Below are 20863 nucleotides of genomic sequence, written 5' to 3'. Positions count from 1 at the left end.
GGCCAAGCTTGATTCTGGCAACGATCAGGAAAGAAAGGAGGGGGCAGGCAATCAGGGCCATGGGAGTTGGTGGAGCAGAAATCATTTGGGGCAGCTTCAATCATATAGAACTTCCCAGTTAACCCATGGAGGCAAGTGTTGAAAGCAGCCAAAACAAGAGGGGTTCCCCTCCCACGATTGATACAAGTAAGTCCATTTGGGATCAAGATTCCAGGCAGAGATGGGATCAGAGCTACAGCCCACCCTGGGTGCCAACTGAGGCTCAGCTCCAGACACCTGCCCTGGGCTGATGCTGATTCATCCAACACATGCTCAGCATGGTGTCAAGCTGGGGATCCAGAGAGCAGGGAGCTGAACAGACCTGCCCCTGCTTCAGGGAGCTTCTGGTCTGGTGCGGATGCCCCAGACCATTGGAGTGCCGAGTGCTGAGCTCCCTAGGAGGGGTGAGCACAGAAGGGGCCCCTAGCCTAGACTCAGATGGGGCAATGGGGGCTCTGTGCAGGAGTAAATCACAAAAGACCATGATGGGGATGAGGGGGCAGGAGTTACCCAGGTCTACAGCAGCAAGGCTAAATTAGGATTCAGGCTAGAGGGGACAATAGTGGAAAGCCTTGCAGGTGCTTCCGCATACCTTGGAGAGACTGACGGATCATTGATTCTGGCTGGAGTGTAAAATACCGGGGTTGAAAGGGATAGTGAGGAATGAAACTGTGGGGCGATAAGGGGATGCAGCTAATAGGTACAGGGGAAACCCTGAAGCTAGGGCCAAAAGTTTGCACTTAACCCTGAGATGAGGGGCAATGTCTTTGTAATTGAAAATTTGTATAATGTGCCCTTAACCAATTTAACTTCTACAGCTCAGTGGCACTTAGTACCCTCACAGTATTGTGCAATCAACACCCCGTCTGGTTTTAAAGCACTCTCATCCTCCCCAAAACACACCCCACTCCTGTTAAGCCAGCAGTCTCCATTCCTCCCAGACTCTTCCTCCCAGTCCTTGGAAACCACCAAGCTGCTTTCTGTCTCTATGACTTTACCTATTTTGGACATTTCTTCACAGTGCAATCATGCACCTTGGGGCCTTCTGTGATAGGATTCTTTCACTCGGCGGGAAGTCAGGTTCACGCCTGATATAGCATAGGTCCGTGCTTTGTTCCTATTCACCGCTGAACGATAGCCATTGTAGGGATACACCGCATTTTGTTTCTCCATTCATCTGCTCCATGCAGGGGCCAGATTTATGTTTTGGAAAGACTCATCTGGCTGCTGAGGAGAGGGACTGGGGCCAGGCAAGGAGGTGGTGTCCCACAGTTCAACTGAAAAAGGATGGAGAGAACCTAAAGGCGGCAGCTGAGGAAACAGGGCGAGAAGGAGACCCAGAAGCTGAGGTCTCCTGGTAGGACCTCCAGGAAAGCCTTGCCCTCTGGCAGCAGAGAGGGGCTGGAGCAGTCAAGGGCTGGCCCTGTGGCATCTTCCCTGAGGGGCACCTGCTAGAAAAACTCCAGTCCCATCGAACCCGCCTACCTGCGGGCACCTCTCCTCCTCTCATTTGTCCTGGAGTCATGCTGACATCCTGATTTCTCAGCACCTCCCTGGATGGTCTCTGGCTGACACATCACTCAGGTCCTCAGTAGAAATCCCCTGCTCTGCCCCAGGCCAGTCTCTGGGCTGCTAAGTCTGCATTTTCACCTCAGCTGCTGAGGATGGTCCAGCAGAGGGACCCTGGATGCCCCTGGTGTATAGATAGGCTGGACAGCAGGTGAAATGCACGCTTGTCTTTCGAGGTGGGCAGGATTCGCATATATTGGTGGAACCCATCCATCAGAAAGGTGGATCCAGAAGGATTCGGCAGAGGATAATCTTATTCTTACACTGTTCCTTCATTCATGGTTTGTTTGGGATTTGTTTTGTTTTGTTTTGTTTTGTTTGGGGGGGGGGGGTCTTTGTTTGTGTGTTTGTTTTTTGGCACTTCTCAGGGTAGAAGCTTCAATTTTTTTAGGTCTTCTGGTCATAACAAGTGTGGCTTAGTCTACTCATCATAAAACACCTGAACCCCATTCATTTTCAAACTTCCTGCCCCCACCACAGGGCTCCTGGGGCTGGGAATTCTGCAGTGGGATGGGGCGGGGTGGGAAGGGGCTTCCTTCTAATAAAAAGAGCCTGACCGGACAGCCTCATTCTGCTATGGAAGATACAGAATGCCGGGGGTTTCCTCTGTTATGGGGAACTTGATGAAGACAAAGCCTCCTGAATCTGGCTGCTCTTGGCTTTCCCTCCTGCTGGACCCCATCATCCTTTCAGGATGGGGAAGACTTTTAAGGAGACCCATAGTGGCTCCTGTCTTCAAAGTCCATATCTGGTCCCAGAAAATGTGAATATTCTCTCCATTCTTATCAACAATAGGCAACTGACTTCCAATGCTTCTTTCTCTCTTGGCTCTGCCCCAAAGCAGGCAGACATGTCTGGACTGACTTTTGTCATTACTCTTCTCTTGGGGAGCATCAAAAGCAGTCACTGTTCCCCAAACCTCAGAGACACCTGCTATACCACCAAGAGTGACCTCGAAGCCCTCCTTACCTGGCTTAAGGGGAGGGCAATACACTTTTCCTCTCCCCCCATTCCTCCTCCCAAGTGATGCTGTCTCTGGGTCACTCCTTCCTACGTGCCTCCTCCATGACCCAATAAATTCTCTGCCTTCTGCAAGCTAGAGATAGGGGAGAATGGGTTTAGACTGAAAGAGATGCATTGATGTGGTAACAGGTGTCCCCAGGGCCCTATCTGAGCCCTGCTGCACCTGTCACTGTGTTCCCACCATGCCTTCCTACTGCAAGCACCTCATGAGAAGCCCAGAAGTTCTGAGGGCTTGGTACCCCTCAGAGCCAATGAGGGATGGAGGTGGAAGCTAAATTCCCAGTTCCCTCTCCCCCAAGGCATGTTCTACACCATTCCTGCAGAATTGAGCCCAGTGCCCGCAGTGGAAGTCTACCACCAATGACTACGCATTGGCTCTTTTGTTTCATCCTCTCTCTCTTACTCACCATGCTGCCTGGGGTGGCCTTCCAGATCTGCCAGATGCCAAGAGACACTCCTCTTTGCTCAGCTCAGCTTCTTGGAGGACCCAATTTCAGTCAACAGCTTTTTTTAAAAAGTAGGAATGCTTTCTTTCTTCTTATGCTCTTTGCTTATTCTTAGCTTAGGGGACTTCTGCTGAAATCCCAGGACAATAGATGTTGCAATGAATGGTCTGTTGCACACAGTTTACAAAAGGCATTCACATAAGTTAATGTTTCTCAACCTTAGCGCAATTGACATTTTCGACAAGATAATTCTTGGTTGTGGGAGGCTACCTTGTGTCATGTCGGATGTTTAACAGTACCCCTGTCATCGCCTCCCCAGTGGCACTCCCCCCACCGAGTTGGGAAAACTGCATCTCTAGACATTGCTCATTGTCTCCTGGGGGACAAAACCACCCCTGTTGCAAACCACAAATGGAAGTCATCTGATGTCATTTGGGGTAAACATTTGTCTAAAGGGAGCATGATCTTGGCGACCATGATGACAGTGATGCTGGTGAGGATGATGGTCATAACAAGTGTGGCTTAGTGGTGGTGGAGTGGAGATGTTGGTGATGATGGTGACATTCATAATGACACGGTGACAGGATGCCACATTCAAATTACTTGACCGCATTTTTTCAGGTGCTGTCAGTGCATTTGATGTTTGATCCCAGATTTCTGGGATGCCTTACCTCACTCCGGCAGCCCATGACATAGACTGGAAACTCACAGTCTAGGAACTTCAGAGAAACTGGTGCCCTCCGTGCAAGTATCAGAGCCAAGAAACTAACCAAAGCATACTGCTTTCCAAGGCAGTGCACTCTGCCGCTTCCTGCTTTACAAAGCACAAAGAACCATGCTAGCATTTTCAAATGAAATGTATTTGCCCCCTTGAAGATGCTTCTGCCACACTTAGATCATTGAAATGAGTGATAGAGGAAAGCCAAGTTGCAGACTCTCTGGAACTCACTGTTAACAGTATATCAGCTGTGAAGTCAGTTTAAGGAATAAATATTGGCGATCTACCATGTTTCACACTAGCCTAATCCAGCGCTTTCGTGAACCACTGATGTTTTCACAGTTCTCAGAGTTAAGAGGCTCTTCCCTAACACAGGTCAAGAGCTGGCATCAACCACACCGTTTCTGCTATCAAAGAGACTCTCTGGCAGGCTCTTTCATATCCAAGCATTTATGGAGCACCAATGGCATGCAAGGGAAGGTTGCAACTTCAGAATTTCAGCGCAATAGGGTTTATAGGCTGGAGCCCTCGCTGGAAACTGGCAGAGGGTATGACTCTACAGCTCTGTCTGGAAGCCACACATGGACAGCTTTTGTTACGAGAGAGTGTTTTGGGGGTGGTGCAAGGGAAGCTGATGGCGGTCTTGGGGGCAATTGGAATCTCCCTAAGCTGGCCCTTGGGATGACCTTACAGGAGGAATGTGAGAGGTGCTGGGGAGGACATCACTGTGAATACAATTCATCCCCTGCCCTGTGGGAGCCACCCTTCCACAAAGGTTCCTTGTCTTTCTGTTGCTTTGTTCTTACTACCAGAAGGAAGCACTGGCTTGGGCGGTTTCCACCCCTCCTCCAGCCTCCCAGACTGTGGAAGAGGAATACTGCCCTTGGGTGCTGGGTGATGCTGTCAGGAGGGAGGGCTATCTGTACTCTGCATCCATTTCTAGGAACTTTGCTGGGGACCATTTCCTGGAATGCCCCTCTCTTCAGGCACTGTCTGTCCGCTACAGCCCTCCAGGCTTCTGTGTCTATAGCCACAGCTAGAGAACACTGACCACTGGGCAAATTCCTTCAGGAGCCATGATCTCATTCCCTAACTCCTTCTACCTGTGCTTTGCCTTCTCACCATCCCCTGCTTATCAACCTTATAGTCCTCTAAACTTTCCTGATGATCCGAAACAAGCATCAATCACCTCCTCCAGGGAAGCCTCCAGGATGCTACCCAGTCTCCTCTCTCTGCACTTACCTGGATCATGACTGCCACCACAGTCCCTGGTTTCCTAGTTTAAATCCACTACTGCTCTGTGACTCTTATGTCCCCTGACCCAAGCTTGGCAGATAGGTGTTCAAAAATATTAGGGAGATGGACACAAGAAAAAGTGAGATGTAAGAAAGAAGCTAAGGAGGAGACTGGGAGGAAAAAGAGGCATGAGTTACTACCTGTCCGCAACCAATGCTGATGTACCTAGCATTCTTTCAATCAGAGATCCATTTTTATCCAGCACACCTTCCATCACACATATGTCCGCTGCACACAGAAGCACTTTCTGGATTATTAACTATGTATTGCCATCCTGTTGTTTAGTGTCAAGGTCCTTGCCTGCATTCCCGCATTCACACTATGAATACTGATTCCAGGCTTGAGCCTCTTTCAGGAATAAAGTGCCTCCGTCCCGCCCTCTGCCCCATCCCCTGAACATCACAGATACCAGGTCTGATTTTGAGGACTTTGCCACATAATGATTGGAAGGCTCATTTCACCCAACATGGAGATGCAGGTTCTAATTAGGAGGCAGTCGACTTGTTCTGCTTCTGAGAATGGAAAACCCACGCCACAGCCCCGGCAGATAGCCAGAGCCCGGCGCTCAGCTTCCCGGGCACTGAACGCAGGTCTCTTACAACTCAGCATTCCACTGTGCGATGAGCTCCTTGCAGGGAACCATCTCCCGTGTGAGTCCCTCCCCAAACCCAGGCACCATGCGTGCTCGCGGGCAAGATCAGCCTGTCCTGCTCACCCCTGTGGTCTCTGCCTACCTCACCCCCAGTTCCTACCTAGTCTGGAGCTTGCCGCTGAGTATGTTGCCTGAAAAAAATAAATCAAAGGCTTGTCAAATGTCCATAACTGTGTCTCACAAGGCCCCTCCTCTTCTGTCTGCCCTGTTCCTCTAGCCTGAACCTGAGCAACAGTGACATCCTGACTATCTATGACGGCGATGAGGTCATGCCTCACATCTTGGGGCAGTATCTTGGGAACAGTGGTCCCCAGAAGCTGTACTCATCCACACCGGACTTAACTATCCAGTTCCACTCAGACCCCGCTGGCCTCATCTTTGGGAAGGGCCAGGGATTTATCATGAACTACATAGGTAAGTGTCTCCTCTAGTCCTTTTGTGTGTGCATGAGTGTGTGAGTGTTTAGATGGTTTCTTCTGGATATGTTTTTTGGGGGGTTCTGTGTTACATGGATCTTTTAATATATTGGCACAGTAAATATGTGTAGCTTTTAGGCATTTGGGCTCTCAGGTTGGAAACAACAGGGTTTGAGTTTTAGTATTGCTGTCAATGGTTGTGTGATCTAAGGCAAGTCACTTGACCTCTCTGCGCTTCCTTTTGGTCATCTGTAAAATGGAAAAAACTGATAGCTGCTCCAGAGGCTCAATATCAGGACCTAGTAGATGATGCCTCGTGACTTTCAGATTCGTGGTGTTTCCGTTGTAGTCAGCAGGGATCCTAAACCATCAGCACACTCTCCTGCATTTGCAACTTCTCAAAACAGCATCACCACCATCTTGCCTGACCAGAAGCTGGGCTCTCCCTAAGGGCTCTTCTTCCTCTGCAGCCCCATCCAAGGGAGACCATGCATTCTCTCCCACCCCCTATACTATAAGACCCGGAGAGGCAAGAAGTATCTTCCTTGCTCTTCAATGGGGTTTCCAGACCATTCCTCTCACTCTCACATTAAAGCAGAAACAAAACCCAAAAAAAGCTGCTATAAAGTTCAAGCCAAGTTTACACTTGGCCATCCAACACCTCTTCTTACTATTTTCTTCCATCCACAGCCTTCTCTCCTCACTCCTCATCTGTGACCCCCTCTTCTTCATTGCTGGCTCTGTCACCCTCCTCAGAACACTGGAGGGTCTCAAGCACCACACTGAGCCCTGTCCTCTGTCCATCCAGACTCATCCCCCATACACTGTCATCCAGTCCCGAGGTTCAATGCGATGCCTCTCTGTGTTCTATTGCCCCTAATTTGTACTTCCAACCTTGACCTCTTCCATGAACTTTCCACCTAACTCCCTGCTAGCTACCTTCTTGCATGTCTAACCAGCATTTCAGATTTAACATGGCCCAAACAGAACTCCTTCTCTCCCTACCCCCACACCCCACCACCACCCAACTTCTTCTGCTGCCAGCAGTCCAGGGATGGCTGTGAAGTTCCACTAATCTCAGCCCCAGAAAGAATTTGAACTGACAGAGCTTCTGCTCCAATCCTGTCACGTCACAGCAGAAGAAGCCTTGGGCCACCGAGGATAAAGGTCTTGCTTCTCAGGGCCAGACACTGAGGCTCATACCCGGGCTTCCTGGGTCCCCCAGTTCTTAGTGTTTCTCTGATATTCTTGGCAACAGCAGAGAACTTGGGAGACACAAGGGGGTACTTAAGACCTCACCTCTTGGCATCCAGGATGGTGGATCTTTACACGCTGAGCATTTCAATGGGCAGGATTCACACAGCAATCCGAGAACTTGCTTGAGTTGCCCAGGAACGAGGCAGACATCTTGATTTCCAGGATGGAAAAGGGGGAAATGAGGGGGTGTCATTTTGCCAAGTCTCCCCACTATCACGCCCACCATCAAAAACCATCTGGTTTGGGCCAGATTCTCCGTCTGTGACTCCTTCTTCCCCCCGGCTTGAAGATTTGCCCATCCATCTCTATTATGAAGTATTCTCTGTGTCCCACCTCTTGCCTCTAAAACACAAGCCCCCTCTCTGACCTTGGGCTATCTCAAAGAGCCAGATGCATCTGAAAATAAGTCCCCTGCCTTTTTTTGTGTGTTTGTTTCTAGCTCTTAGATGTTTCTCATCCCTGCCCACTCTGCCTACACCTCTCAGAGGGACAGACACAAGTGTTGATCTTTTTCAGGTTTCTTGGAGGCCTTTTCCCCCTTGATTGTGCTGCTAAGTGTTTTCAGAGTGCTACTGCTGCTGCTTTCTGTGGGTTGCCCACTCTTTACTGGGCAGGGCTCTGGACACTGGGGGACGGCTTGTGCTGGCTGCCCAGGTGAGGCACCATCCAGACTCAGCTGCCTTTGGAGGGAGAGTTTTTAGTGACTTGGCTTCAGTCTCTCTCCTTAAACTTCTCTACTCCTCATTCCCCTGCCCCCCACTCCCCAGTTGGGAAATGAGGTCATAGCTTTTTTTTATTTGTCTCCTCCGGTGTCCAAGTCAGTCTTCTGAAACCCCATTCAGCTCAGTGGTGGAAATCTGACCCTATCCAAGGCCACCCTAGGTTAACCCGGAAATCTGGCCAACGTTCAGTGTGGTGCTGTCATGAAGAGAAGGGGTTCCTCTTCATTGAAGCTGAAAGTTAAGATTTGTGTGACCATTTGAAATTAGCAGGAACTCTTCCATATATTATTTTCTTTCATTTTAAAAATGCATTATCTCCACTTTCTACAGAGTTTTGTCCACAAGAGTCTCTGCACATGTGCCAGCCCCTGAACTAGGCACCAGGAGCCAGGCATGAATGGACCACTCTCCCTGCCTTTATTTCTCTGGCTGGTGAAAGTGGGGGAGGTGGTTTCAGGGTTTCAGGGATACATAGCCTTATTTCTGTCAAAGAAACACACACTCAATTTCACAGGGAAGGCAGGTGGGCTTCTGTATTTAATTCTGATGCCAATCAATTCCTTGTGACTATCCATGTTGAAGACCATGTTGAAAAGAATTCTGAAGAGTCCACACCTGAGGTCTGTGGAGGGAGAGTGACATGATTGACCAGTGATGTCTGCTGTGGCATGGGAGAGGTAGTTGCTATCCCAGGTCTAGATCTAACCAGACGTAGATGCAATTCTCATTGAGAAGAGGGATCACATAGAAGGTTCGGGGGTTTTATGGTCATCTGGAGATTTCAGAAGCTCCTAAAATGATCTCAAGGCCAGCACCTAGCTCTGCAACATGGCCAAGACTAATCTATTAGGACTGCTGGTAAACGTTCCACAGGAACATTCTGGGATTACCTCATTCTGACCTTTCATAATTCTGCTTTACCTAGACAGAAGGAAAGAACCATTCTCCTCATCAGTGTCTGTGGCCAAGGGCATAGAGGCAAGGAAATAAAAAAGCAGAGCTGAGTAAGCAGTGTTTTTCAAAGAGATATTAGTCACGTGTACTTATTCTCTAATCCTAGGATAATAAGTAAGCTCCATATTGTAGGTCAACTCCAATCAAATGACAGTGGTACCTAGGATGATGTCTGCCATGAGCAGAAGACCAGTAAATGGCAGCATGTACTCAGTGCATTTGAGTATTTCTTTTGCCCAAGAGTTAGACCAGGTTGCCGATCTTGACCATGAGACTGGCAAATGGTGGCACGTACTCAGTGCATTTAGGTATGTTTTTTTACCCAAAAGTTGGACCGTGGTGCTAATCTTGACCATGAGACTGGGAACATGACTTCAGATCCCCATATTCCTACGGCCTGACATACAGTAAGTTCTTACAAAATGTTAGTTGAACAAATGAATGAATCCGTGTAGAACTCACCTAAGTGTCATATAGTGCACATTAATTAGTTTTCACATTACCCTCAGCGATAGACAGGGTCATGACTCTTGTCTCAGTTCTACGACTGAGGACAATGAGGTTCAGAGATGTTTATCAACATGACTGGAGTCACACAGCTTCTAAAACAATGACCAGAAAGGAAGTCCTCCAACTCCTAGGCCAGTTCTCTCATTCTTCACAAAGTTAAGGGCCCACGAGGGCAATGATGCCAGAACCTCCATCCAGGGTGCTAGCTAAACACACGGACTCCTGAATCAGAGTCTCTGAGGGTAGAGTCTAGGAGCTGAAGAACAGGAAGGCTGTCTAACTCGGGCAAAGCCACTGAATTAGTAAACAGTAGGGCCAAGATCTGAGTCCTGGTGTCCCCGAATCGATCATCAGGAATGTGAGGAATGTCACAGAGGAGATGGGAGGTCCCACGGGAGAATGTCACCACGCTGGCTCAGACTGAAAAATCAGACCAGCAGACCTTTCTCAGTAGCAAAGCATTTGGCACAAGACAGACCCCATACCCAGTATCTACCCCTGTTTCTCCTCTTTTCAACCACAGTTTGAGCATTTGCAGCCGTGTCCTAAATCCAGGGCTTGGCTGATTTTTCAAAGGCCTAAAAATAGAGGTCCCTTTTCCCCATGAAGCAATTCCAGAAGCCATTTCCCTCTCCCCTTATTCTTGTAGACACCCCTGAGATCTCCATTCCCCAAATAAAATCATGATGAAATCCCAGGAAAAGCCGTTGCTTGTTTCTCAGAATGACTTTCCTGTAGACAGGGAAAGTGCTTGGCTTTCCCCAGAAGCATATAAGAACTGCAGATTAATTATACAGCCTAATTAGCTCTCTTCTCAAAATCTGTGCAGTGGGCACTTGGATGCAAGAATAGTAATAGTGGGCTTTGCATTGTTTCCTTAGTAATGAGGATTTGCAAGAAGGAAGGCAGGATTATTCCAATCTGTGATACTGAGCTGTGTGTAACTTATTTTGGAGTGTGGTTAATGTTCACTGATGTTATGCAAAATGATTTAAGGAATGCACCAATAATTATTTTTATTTCAGCAATTGAGTGTTTGTCTAAATCTGTATCACAAAACCATATATTACAAATTCATCAAACCCATGAATTTTCAGACATTCTTAGGATGAGGCTGAGTGTGTTAGCTACCATTGCTGCATAACAAAATATCCCCCCCAAATTAGCAACACACATTTTTTAAAGATTTTATTTATTTATTTATTTGGGAGAGAGAGCGCATGAGCAGAGGCGGGGGGTAGGGCGGAGGGACAGGGGAGAGGGAGAAGCAGACTCGCCGCTGAGCAGGGAGCCTGACTTGGGGTTCGATCCCAGGACTTAGAGATCATGACCTCAGCTGAAGACAGACACCTAACCGACTGAGTCAACCAGGTGCCCTGCAAGGCACATTTATGATCACACACTTTCTGTGGGTCCGGAATTCAGGATCTCATGCCAGATGGTTTTGACTTCGCATTTGTCATGATGACTCTGCAGTCATGATGTCAGCCAGGGTTGAGTTCATTCGAGGGCTTGACTGGGGCTGGAGCCTCTGTTTCCAAAATGGCTTCCTCATGTGGCTCACAAGTCAATGCCAGCTGTTGGCAAGAGGTCTTGGATTCTCTCCATGTGGATTGCTCCAGAGGGCTGCCTGAACAGCCTCACAGTGTGGCAGTTGCTCTCTCCAGAAAGCAAGAGGAGAGCCTCTCAATGTCTCTTACGGCCTGGCCTCCAGAGCCACACACCATCGCTCCTTCAATAGCCTGTTCATTGTGTATATGCATACATTGGCCCCTTTGCAGGGAGTACACGAGAATGTGAATTCCAGGAAGAATAACAGGGTGGGGTTGGCGTCATGACAGGTGAGGACCTGAGACAGAGAGAAGGGTTTGTCCCCCAAGACACAGTGCTAGTAAGTGGCAGGGTTGGGATTCTGTGTCTCCCCAAATCCTGCACTGATGTTGTCAGACCAAACCTGGTAAGTTCAGAGGCCCACAGGAAGAGCTCATCCTAAAATCTCATACATCAGAGCTCTTGGGCTTTAAGGGATTTCAAAGTGTGTCACTTATTTCTGGAGAGTTTTTATTCTGTTTGCTCCTTCCCCTGACATCTGTAAAGGGAACCCCACACAGAAAGGCCCCCCCACTCATCTAATGACAATGTTTTTGTTTTAAAGAGGTGTCAAGGAATGATTCCTGCTCAGACTTGCCAGAGATCCAGAACGGCTGGAAAACCACTTCTCACACAGAGCTTGTGAGAGGAGCCAGAATCACCTACCAGTGTGACCCAGGCTACGACATAGTGGGGAGCGACACCCTCACCTGCCAGTGGGACCTCAGCTGGAGCAGCGACCCCCCATTTTGTGAGAAAAGTAAGAGTCATCTTGTTTTCTTCTTCTGGGTCAGCAGGTGATAAATCCCTCCCTTGGAGTATTTTTCATGTAGATGCAACGGAATCCCTTCATGTAGAATCTGGCCTCCCTCCTATTCCACCAGCTGGTTGGAGCTGCTCACAAATGTCCTCTTGGAGTTCTAGGTCAGGGATGTCAGACTCAGGGGCCTCCAGAAGCCTGGCGGCTAATGTTAAGGAGGGAACTAGGCAGAGGGAGAGACAATAGGGAATGCGGTGAAGCCTGTGTGAAAAGATCATTCAAATTCATCATTGAAACACCCGTAGTTACCACTCAAGACCAATCCAAGTTGGACTTTGGGGCCCTAGTTAGAAACCCCTATCACAAGTAACCGGCTTCCCCCAGAGAGTATGGATCCCAGCCTCCCGGCACCTTCTGCCTGCTGCTCGCAGGCGTGCAGACCAGGTACCACCCATTATAGCTCCATCTGGTGTCTTGAACAGTGTCAGAAAAAGGAGGTGCTTCTGGTTTCTATACTGAATCTTAGCAGAGGTGGGAGAGGAGCTAAATTTGAGGCTGGCCTCTTCCTGCTAACCATTTGCTTCCTACCTCCTCCTACGCAAGCCTCCATTCTGCATCTGTCTTGCTGGGACTCCTTGGGGATTTTGGCAGACCTGCTTGGCCTGCCTCAAGTGACAGGCTGCACGATAAGAAATATTAAGTGTCAGCAGAGAAAGAGGGTATTGGGGAAGGGGGGGGGGGTTATAGTCAATCCCTGTCACAAATATTCCAATGGCAAAGAAAATTAATTATAATTGGTGAAACATGAAAAAGAAAAATCCTCAAAATTGGCTACAAAAACATCTGCTTGTTCCATAACAGGATGTGGTGTATGTTCATGTGTGTGTGTGTGTGTGTGTTTATAATGATGGAAAATTTAAAAAAACCAACAATGAGAAGCACCATGGGGTGGTGAGACCCATCGCAGACGCATTAACATGATCTACACCATCATTTCTTTTTTGTTCCCCCCCAAGATTGTATTTATTTATTTTAGAGAGATAGAGAGAAAGAGAGTGCAAGCAGGAGGAACACAGGGAGAGGGGCAAACAGACTGAGCACTGACTCTACACGGAGCACGGAGCCCGATGTGGGGTTCAATCTCACTACCCTGAGATCACGACCTGAGTCGAAACCAAAAGTCAGGCGCTCACCCAACTGAGCCCCATCATTACTTATAAAATGTTTTAAACATACGTGTCTTCATAATGACTTTTAAATTTTTGAACAATAATGGTTTTTAAATATTTCGAATAATGACTTTTGAAATTTTTTGAATGAGAATGGCTTTTAAATTTTTTGAAGAAAGATTTTTAAACCTTTTGAATAATAATGATTTTTCAAAATTTTTAATAATCATGATCTTTTGAGGGACCCCTGGATGGCTCAGTCGGTTAAGCATCCAACTCTTGATCTGAGCTCAGGTCATGATCTCAGGATCGTGAGTTCAAGCCCCTTGTTGGGCTCCAGGCTGAACATAGAGCCTACTTTAAAAAATAAGTAAATAAAAGAATAATGATGATGGTGATTTTTAAAGTGTTTAAAATAATAATGATGATATACATTGCGGTAATGAGTTTTAAAAGCTTGGAGGGGACATAAACTAGCTCTCTCTGGGAAACTCTTCAGCTGCTTCACTCTTTGCCAGGAAAAGACCCAAATTAGAGCAAGTGAATTTGCACTGGGCCCCTTCTGGATATCAGCGTTTATGTTCCCGTGCTGGTTACCTGTCGCTGTGCATCTAAGACAGAGACCCATCAACCTGCCTCAGTGGCTTCTCTTCCAGTGGAATAAGAAGAGCAGAACATCCTGAGGCCAGTGGGGTCTCCCTCAGAAATCCCAGGGGGTCACCAATGCCTTTCATTCATTCATTCCAGTGATTCATTCAACGACACTCTTGACGTCAAAAGATGTACATAAACATATCTTCCCATGACACAAGCCGCAGGTGTTTACTTACAGAACTCAAGCAGCAGTAAAATTAGGAAGTACAGCGTGAAAATCCCTCATGATCTTCCTCTCCGGAAATGACACCACTCTTAAAAGCTTATTCTGTGTTGCTGCAATGCATCGTGTGTTACACATACACACATCGATGTGTATGTGCGAATTGTGCATATAAAGACATAGAGATACTCATACAGAAACAGCCATAGGTAAGAATATTTTACCACTGCTGTTTTCTCAACTCAGAAACCCAGATACTTTTTCATATCACACATGTGGCATACTTCATTCTTTTTTTAATTGGCTTAATTTTAATTGGCTTACTGTTTTCCCTTTATGTGCATTGATTTTTTAATTGAAAAGTAATGGATGCTGTTTTACTAGATTCAGGTACCACAAAGAAAGCAGGGAAGGTCCCCCTCACTTTGCTGTCTTCAGTGGGTGCTCAGAATTTCATAGAACAGCTGTCCCATATTTAATTCTTCCCCTGCATTCTTTTTTTTCCTGTTTTGTTGTTGTTGTTGTTGTTGTTGTTGTTGCTGCTGTTTTGTTTTTTACCATTACAAATAATTGTGCAGTGAACAACCTTGTACATAGGTCTTTGGGTCCAGATGCAAACATTTCTTTGGGCTACTTCCTATATGTGGAATTAAATTCAGGTCTCTTTCATCCCGTCCTCTTCTCCAGCCACCTTCAATGAGTGATGAACTCAGACGCAGCTTCCAAACAGGAGAAGAACCAAGTTGGGAAACTTTCCAGATCATTCTGTAGTTCTCAGCAAACCTGTGATCATCAAGGATCCTAACGCCCTCTTGGTCTGATTTCATCCATAGTTATGTACTGCACTGACCCTGGGGAAGTGGACCACTCGACCCGCTTAATTTCAGATCCTGTGCTGCTGGTGGGCACCACCATCCAATACACATGCAATCCAGGTTTTGTGCTGGAAGGGAGCTCTCTTCTGACCTGCTACAGCCGCGAGACTGGCACACCCATCTGGACGTCACGCCTGCCCCACTGCGTCTGTGAGTCCTATCTGTTGGCTTGATGCAGACGGGGACTTGCTGCCTCTTATCCTGGCGGAGGACTGGGATGCTAGGAGGAGGCATTCCACCATTTGAGAGGGCTTACTGTTATTACTGTCCAGATCAAAGGCATATGTACTAGAACATTTATGGTACATGTATTGGGCACTAGGCTAAGTCCTTTACCAAATGCCCCTCCCTTCTGCCTTGTGAGCAAGGCACTGTTGTCTCTGTTGCAAGAAGAGGATACTAGAGGGTGTTATGCTAAGCAAAATAAGTCATCAGAGAAAGACAATTATCATATGATCTTTCTGATATGAAGAATTTGAGAGACAGGGCTGGGGATCCTGGAGGGAAGGGAGGGAAAAATGAAACAAGAAGGGACCTAGGAGGGAGACAAACTAGAAGAGACTCCTCATCTCAGGAAACAAACTGAGGGTTGCTGGGAGGAGGGGGAGGGATGGGGTGGCTGGGTGATGGACATTGGGGAGGTATGTGCTATGGTGAGTGCTGTGAATTGTGTAAGACTGATGATTCACAGACCTGTACCCCTGAAGCAAATAATACACTATACGTTAATTTAAAAAAAAAAAAAAAAAAAAAGAGGATACTAAGGTTCAGGTAGTGAAATCATTGCCCCAGGTCACACAGCCCATTAATAGTGGAGGCCACGGCCAAACCCAGAGCTACCTGACTCTGCCCAACAATCAAGCCATCCACAGGACATGAAATTGGTGGATTTAAACTCTTGTTTGCTCTTAACTATGTGAAGTCACTAACACAGATGTTTGGTTAAGAAAAGCCTTTGGGGCTTTCTTACTCATAAAGAGTCAAAAAGGAAAAGTCTTCCACAGACACTCTGACAAGGGAAGAATTAATATTCATGCCAGGGAGCGGGCGTAGAGAGCAGTGGTTCAGGGGTGCTTAGTCTGAATGTGCGCGGGATCACTCGGGACGTTTTAAAACTCGCTGGAGTTTCTGATGCTCCTGGTCTGGGGCGTAGCTCAAGCAGTGAGGTTTTTCAAAGCTCCCCCACCCCACCCCCAGGGTTTCGATGGGCAGCCAGAGATCAGAACCATGGCTCAGAGGAATAAGGAGATGACGCAGAAGGAGCAAAGCCTCACACAATGTGGACTTGAGAAACCGTCAGCTGCGCTAATATTTTATACGAGCATGTTATGAGCAGCTCTATTAAGGGTTCAGTCAGCTCAAGTTCCAGAAGCTACTGGTAGGGCTACATCAAAATTAAAAGCTTCTGCACAGCAAAAGGGGACTTTCTTATTCTGGGTTTCCCTGCAACGAGGAACCTTGGACTTCATACCATGGGTCTCCATCTGCCTCTTTAGTCCAGGTCCTAGAGTTTCAGACCTAAGGACATCTCGGAGGTAAAATACAGTATGATTCAGACGTAAGACACATCTGCTCCCTTTTACAGATAATGGTCGTTAATTATTGATTGTGTAAGACATCATACTAAGCAGATTGTATGCATTTGTGAATGTAAGTGCATGTATGTGTGTAGAGTGTCTGTGTGTGTGTGTGTGTGTGTGTGTGTACAAATATACTCAGAAAACCAAAGCTCAGAAGGGAAAAGAGATAACAATAGTTACTGTTTGTTGAATGTGTAAAACACATTGCTGGGACGCCGTGATGACTAAGTTGGTTAAGAGTCTGGCTTCGGCTCAGGTTATGATCCCAGGGTCCTGGGTTCGAACCCTGAACTGGGCTCCCTGCTCAGCAGGGAGCCTGGTTCTCTTTCTCCCTCTGTGTGCATGCATGCATGTATGGTTTGTTTAAAGGTGGCTGAGATTCACAGGGACATGTGATTAAGATCACACCACTTTTTCATGAGCAGAGCTGAGATTCTGGTCTTGGACCCCATGGCCCTTTCCATCAGCCTTGCCCCAACATATTTCATCGTGAGTGACTGGGGACAAAGCCATGCAAGGATGTCCCAGCAAAATTGTAGCCTATGGCTCAAACTCCTCACCCACAAGCACATCCCCTCCCAATCCCCAGACCTTTGGACCAATTGCCCAGGACATTACAGGGAGATCTGTATCTCCCAAGAGGAGATGTTGAAATCCTAACCCCAGTACTGTAATGGGGACTTTTTTTGGAACAACGGTCTTCGCAGATGTAACCAAGTTAACGCAAGGCCCTACAGGATTAGGTTGGGCACCAACCCAGTGACCGGGGTCCTCATAAGAGGAGGAACATTTGAACATGGAGACCCAGGGAGAAGCCATTCTGTGCTTGCAAGTCTAGGAACACCAAGGATTGCCATCTACCCCTGGAAGCTAGGAGGAAGCAAGGATGGATCCTTCCCCTTAGGTCTCGGACGGAGGGAGTGTGGTCCTTGAAGGCCACCTTGACCTGGGACTTCCAGCCTCCGGAGCTGTGATACAGTGCATTCGGTTATTCAAAGCGCCCCCCCCCCACCGCCCCGTCAGATGCACATCGCTAAGGCAGCCCAGAACACCCCTGCAGTTCCCATTCCCTCCAGGAGACTGTGAGGGGAATCAGCAGCCGCTTGAGCCGGTCCAGCTGCAGAGACCCAGAGATGAAAAGTTAAAAATAAAAGCTTATTTAAAAGGACTGAAAGGTGGAGGTATCATTTAAGAAAGAAAGAGAGAAAGGAAGGAAGAAAGGGAGGGAGGGAAGAAAGGGAGGGAAGGGAGGAAGGAAAGAAGTCACGTCCCTAACGAGGCACAGCCTCCGAAGTCCCTCTAGGCTGTGCTGGCTGCTGGGTTTTGGAGACACAAGCCTCCCTCCCTCTGAGGCTGCCTTCCCCTGGAATCTCAGTTGTGACGGCTTCCCTGACACCCGCGCTAATGAGTCACGAGCCAGGCTGGGTGTCAGGAGACACGCGATCCTCCCAGAAGCCCAAACAGCAGCCCGGCACGTGCTTCCAGCCTCATTACCAGCAAGCGAGACTGGCAGGAGATGGGAGGCAAGAGGATGGTCAATTCTGGCAGTGGGGGCTGTGGGGGGGGTTGGCGAGAGAGACAGGCTGTATCTGGGTTCTGAGGGTGTTTCTAAGGATGAGTTTGTCAGACATCTACAGCTTTCACATGTCTCCTCTGCCCATCACCTTGCCAAGCCCGTCCCCAGCGTTAGTGCACTGAACACTCATGAAACTGTATGGGTGGTACCTGTGTTCACTTAAAAACAGGCAAAGGAGGCCCAGAGAGGGTAAGCCGCTTTCCTGAGGTGCTTCCAGGGAAGGGGAGAAGCCAGGCTTCCAAATGAAGACTGACTAAGACCCAAAGCAGCATTTTCCCACCTTAGCACTCTGCAATCCCGGCTTCTGAGCAAAGCTCTGGTGCTTTACCCCTGACAACGATCTTCCACCAACAAGCTCAGGCAGCAGACAGAGCCAGTTGTAAAGCTCTGAATGTGTATAGTTTTTGTTCCTGGTGGCCTGTCCAAGGCCATTGTTTGGTCCAGCAGGGACTCCAAACCATGTCTTTTGAGTCCTCCAAGAACTGACGGGTCAAGCATGGGGAGAAGGAAGTGTCTGGAATTCACAGCCAAACACCCGCCTGCCCAACTCTGCTGGGTGACCTTGGGCAAGTAGCTTGCCCTCTCTGGGCCTCAAAACCCTCAGCTGTGAAAAGGGATTGCTGCTCCCTACCAGATAGGGCAGTTGGAAGTGACCCATGCAATAATTCAAAAAGTGCCTCCGGGGGCACCTGGGTGGCTCAGTGGGTTGGGCCACTGCCTTCGGCTCAGGTCATGGTCTCAGGGTCCTGGGATCAAGTCCCGCATCGGGCTCTCTGCTCGGCGGGGAGCCTGCTTCCCTCTCTCTCTCTCTCTGCCTGCCTCTCCATCTACTTGTGATTTCTCTCTGTCAAATAAATAAATAAAATCTTAAAAAAAAAAAAAAGTGCCTCCGAATGCAGACACAGGCATGTCCAGACTTTCTCCCCTCATAGTACCCTTGGCGTCTCAGGAATTATTTTGATAAATATCCTAGTCTGAAATACCTAACAGTTCTATCTGCTAAGTAATTAGCTCCAAACAACTTAATAAGTAGCTCTATCTTGACAACTTAGTAGCCGTTTGAAAAAGTTATGCTCGTATTACAGGATTTGATTTTGATTGCATTGTTTAAAGGTTTTATTTATTTATTTGAGAAAGAGAGAGAGCAGAGGGAAAGAATTTCAAGCCGACTCCCCACTGAGCAGGGAGCCCGATGTGAGCCTCGATCCCAAGGTCATGACCTGAGCTGAAACCAAGAGTCAGATGCTTAACTGACTGAGCCCCCAGGTGCCCCATGACTTTTATTGCATTCTTAAATAACTAGAATCACAGCTACAGGGGTGTGGATGTCTCTTGGGCTCTGACAAACTTCTCAGACTTTGGCAACTGGACTCTGCCACCTTCATTCTGTTCCACAGTGATTTTCTCAGAGCTCTTGCTTTTTAGTGCACTCACTGAAGAAAACCCAGCTTTGCAAAGACAGGGCATCATCAAAAGAAATGTAGCTCTGTCTAATGTTGGCACCATTCACATGGATCTGGGAGATGTTCCTTTGTCTCCTCCAAGTTTTGAAAAATCACACAGGGGTGCTGTTTGTGTTGGCACCCTGGGGTGCCTCAGAGCACAGTTTGGGGACTGTGGTCCAAAAGCCCTAAAAATACAGCTGTGTCTAAACAGACGTGATCCAGATTCTCAGGGAGTCTGGGGCTATTGGAGATGGTAGGAGGAGAGCCAGGTCTGTGAAAGAAATAACAATGACTCCTCGGCAAAACCTCCTCCAGGAAGGCCTCCCTGACTGCCTAGGCTAGGTCATGTTTCTCTTCCCGTAAGCTCCCATGGCTGCTACAGTTGCATTGACCACAGCACTTGCAGCAGTTTATTGAAATGATCTCTTTACCTGTTCATAGACTCAAATACATAATTCACTTACCAGGTGGGTTTTTGCAGGCTCAAGAAACGACACTCCTTGCTACTATTACTGCCATTGATGTTGTTGGCAGTACTAAATGCAGTCTTTGTTGCAACTTCCCTTCTTTGATGGTACCTGACTCCCAAAGCTCCCATCCAGAAAATAAAAACCACACCACCAAAAGTAATGAAGAGCCTACAAATTCAGTGAGGGTTTTATGGGCAGTTCCCCAGGGAGATGCTTAGGGATTCCCAGGAGGCTCTGGCTCTTCACGCCCTGCCCTCGGAACACCACAAATAGGAGACACGGGGATCTCCTGACCGGGGCAGAGCCCGTGTGGCCAGACCAAGGCCATAGTAAAAGTTTCCACTGATGCATCATCCCCAGAGGCCTCACCTTGACTCCCATGCCGGCTTCCATTTGGGTGCCCCATTTCTCTTAGAAATTCCTGTCTCTGAGAAAGCAATAGCTCATCATTTATGATGCTCAATAGCTCAGGAATTCATGACAGCCCAGGGGACTTGGCACAGGAAGGGCCCCTCCTATCTCCACTACCCCAGAGGCATTCAATGCACCAGATTTCAAACCCGCCAGGTCCATCACTTGCCGGTTGAACGACTTTGAACAAGCCAGCATCCTCATCAAAAAGGATGATCGTGCCAACCATAAATACAGATGCTGGTAACCATGTGTGTGGCCCACAGCGAGGGCTTGGGTACCATTGGTTACTAATGATCACACAGATTTGGTGCTTTGCTATTTGTGGGGTATTTTACGAACCATTCATAGCAATACCTGGGGAACCTGATTTTCACATTTTGTTCCAATGTGTTCCCCAAAAATGTACATTTTTCCCCTATAGTTAAGGAGAGGGGAGAAATGGGAGGAATATAGAAATGAGGGTGGGTTTGTGACTGTTTCCAAAACTGCCAGCCCATCTCAGTTGTATTCCTGAGAAAGAACAGAATGAGTTCACACGGAATTGTTGAAGAGCCAAGATCAGTGA

General features: G+C 47.8%; 1 protein-coding gene across 5 annotated transcripts in view; it reads left to right on the top strand.

Moving 5' to 3' along the window:
- The window catches only part of SEZ6L (seizure related 6 homolog like), a 183006-nt gene that overhangs the window by 146630 nt on the left and 15513 nt on the right, over positions 1-20863 (top strand). For all 5 annotated transcript variants that reach the window (XM_082699031.1, XM_082699030.1, XM_082699029.1 and 2 more), the window contains exons 10-12: positions 5961-6157; positions 11758-11952; positions 14772-14963. In XM_082699031.1, the coding sequence (XP_082555157.1) occupies positions 5961-6157; positions 11758-11952; positions 14772-14963 (584 nt within the window). The remainder of the gene's footprint in view (positions 1-5960; positions 6158-11757; positions 11953-14771; positions 14964-20863) is intronic.

This window comes from Mustela nivalis (genome assembly GCF_964662115.1).
Source record: "Mustela nivalis genome assembly, chromosome: 14".
Taxonomy (NCBI): Eukaryota; Metazoa; Chordata; class Mammalia; order Carnivora; family Mustelidae; genus Mustela; species Mustela nivalis.
The sequence above is the reverse complement of the archived record's forward strand: the minus strand, read 5'-3'. Positions and strand labels throughout refer to the sequence as shown.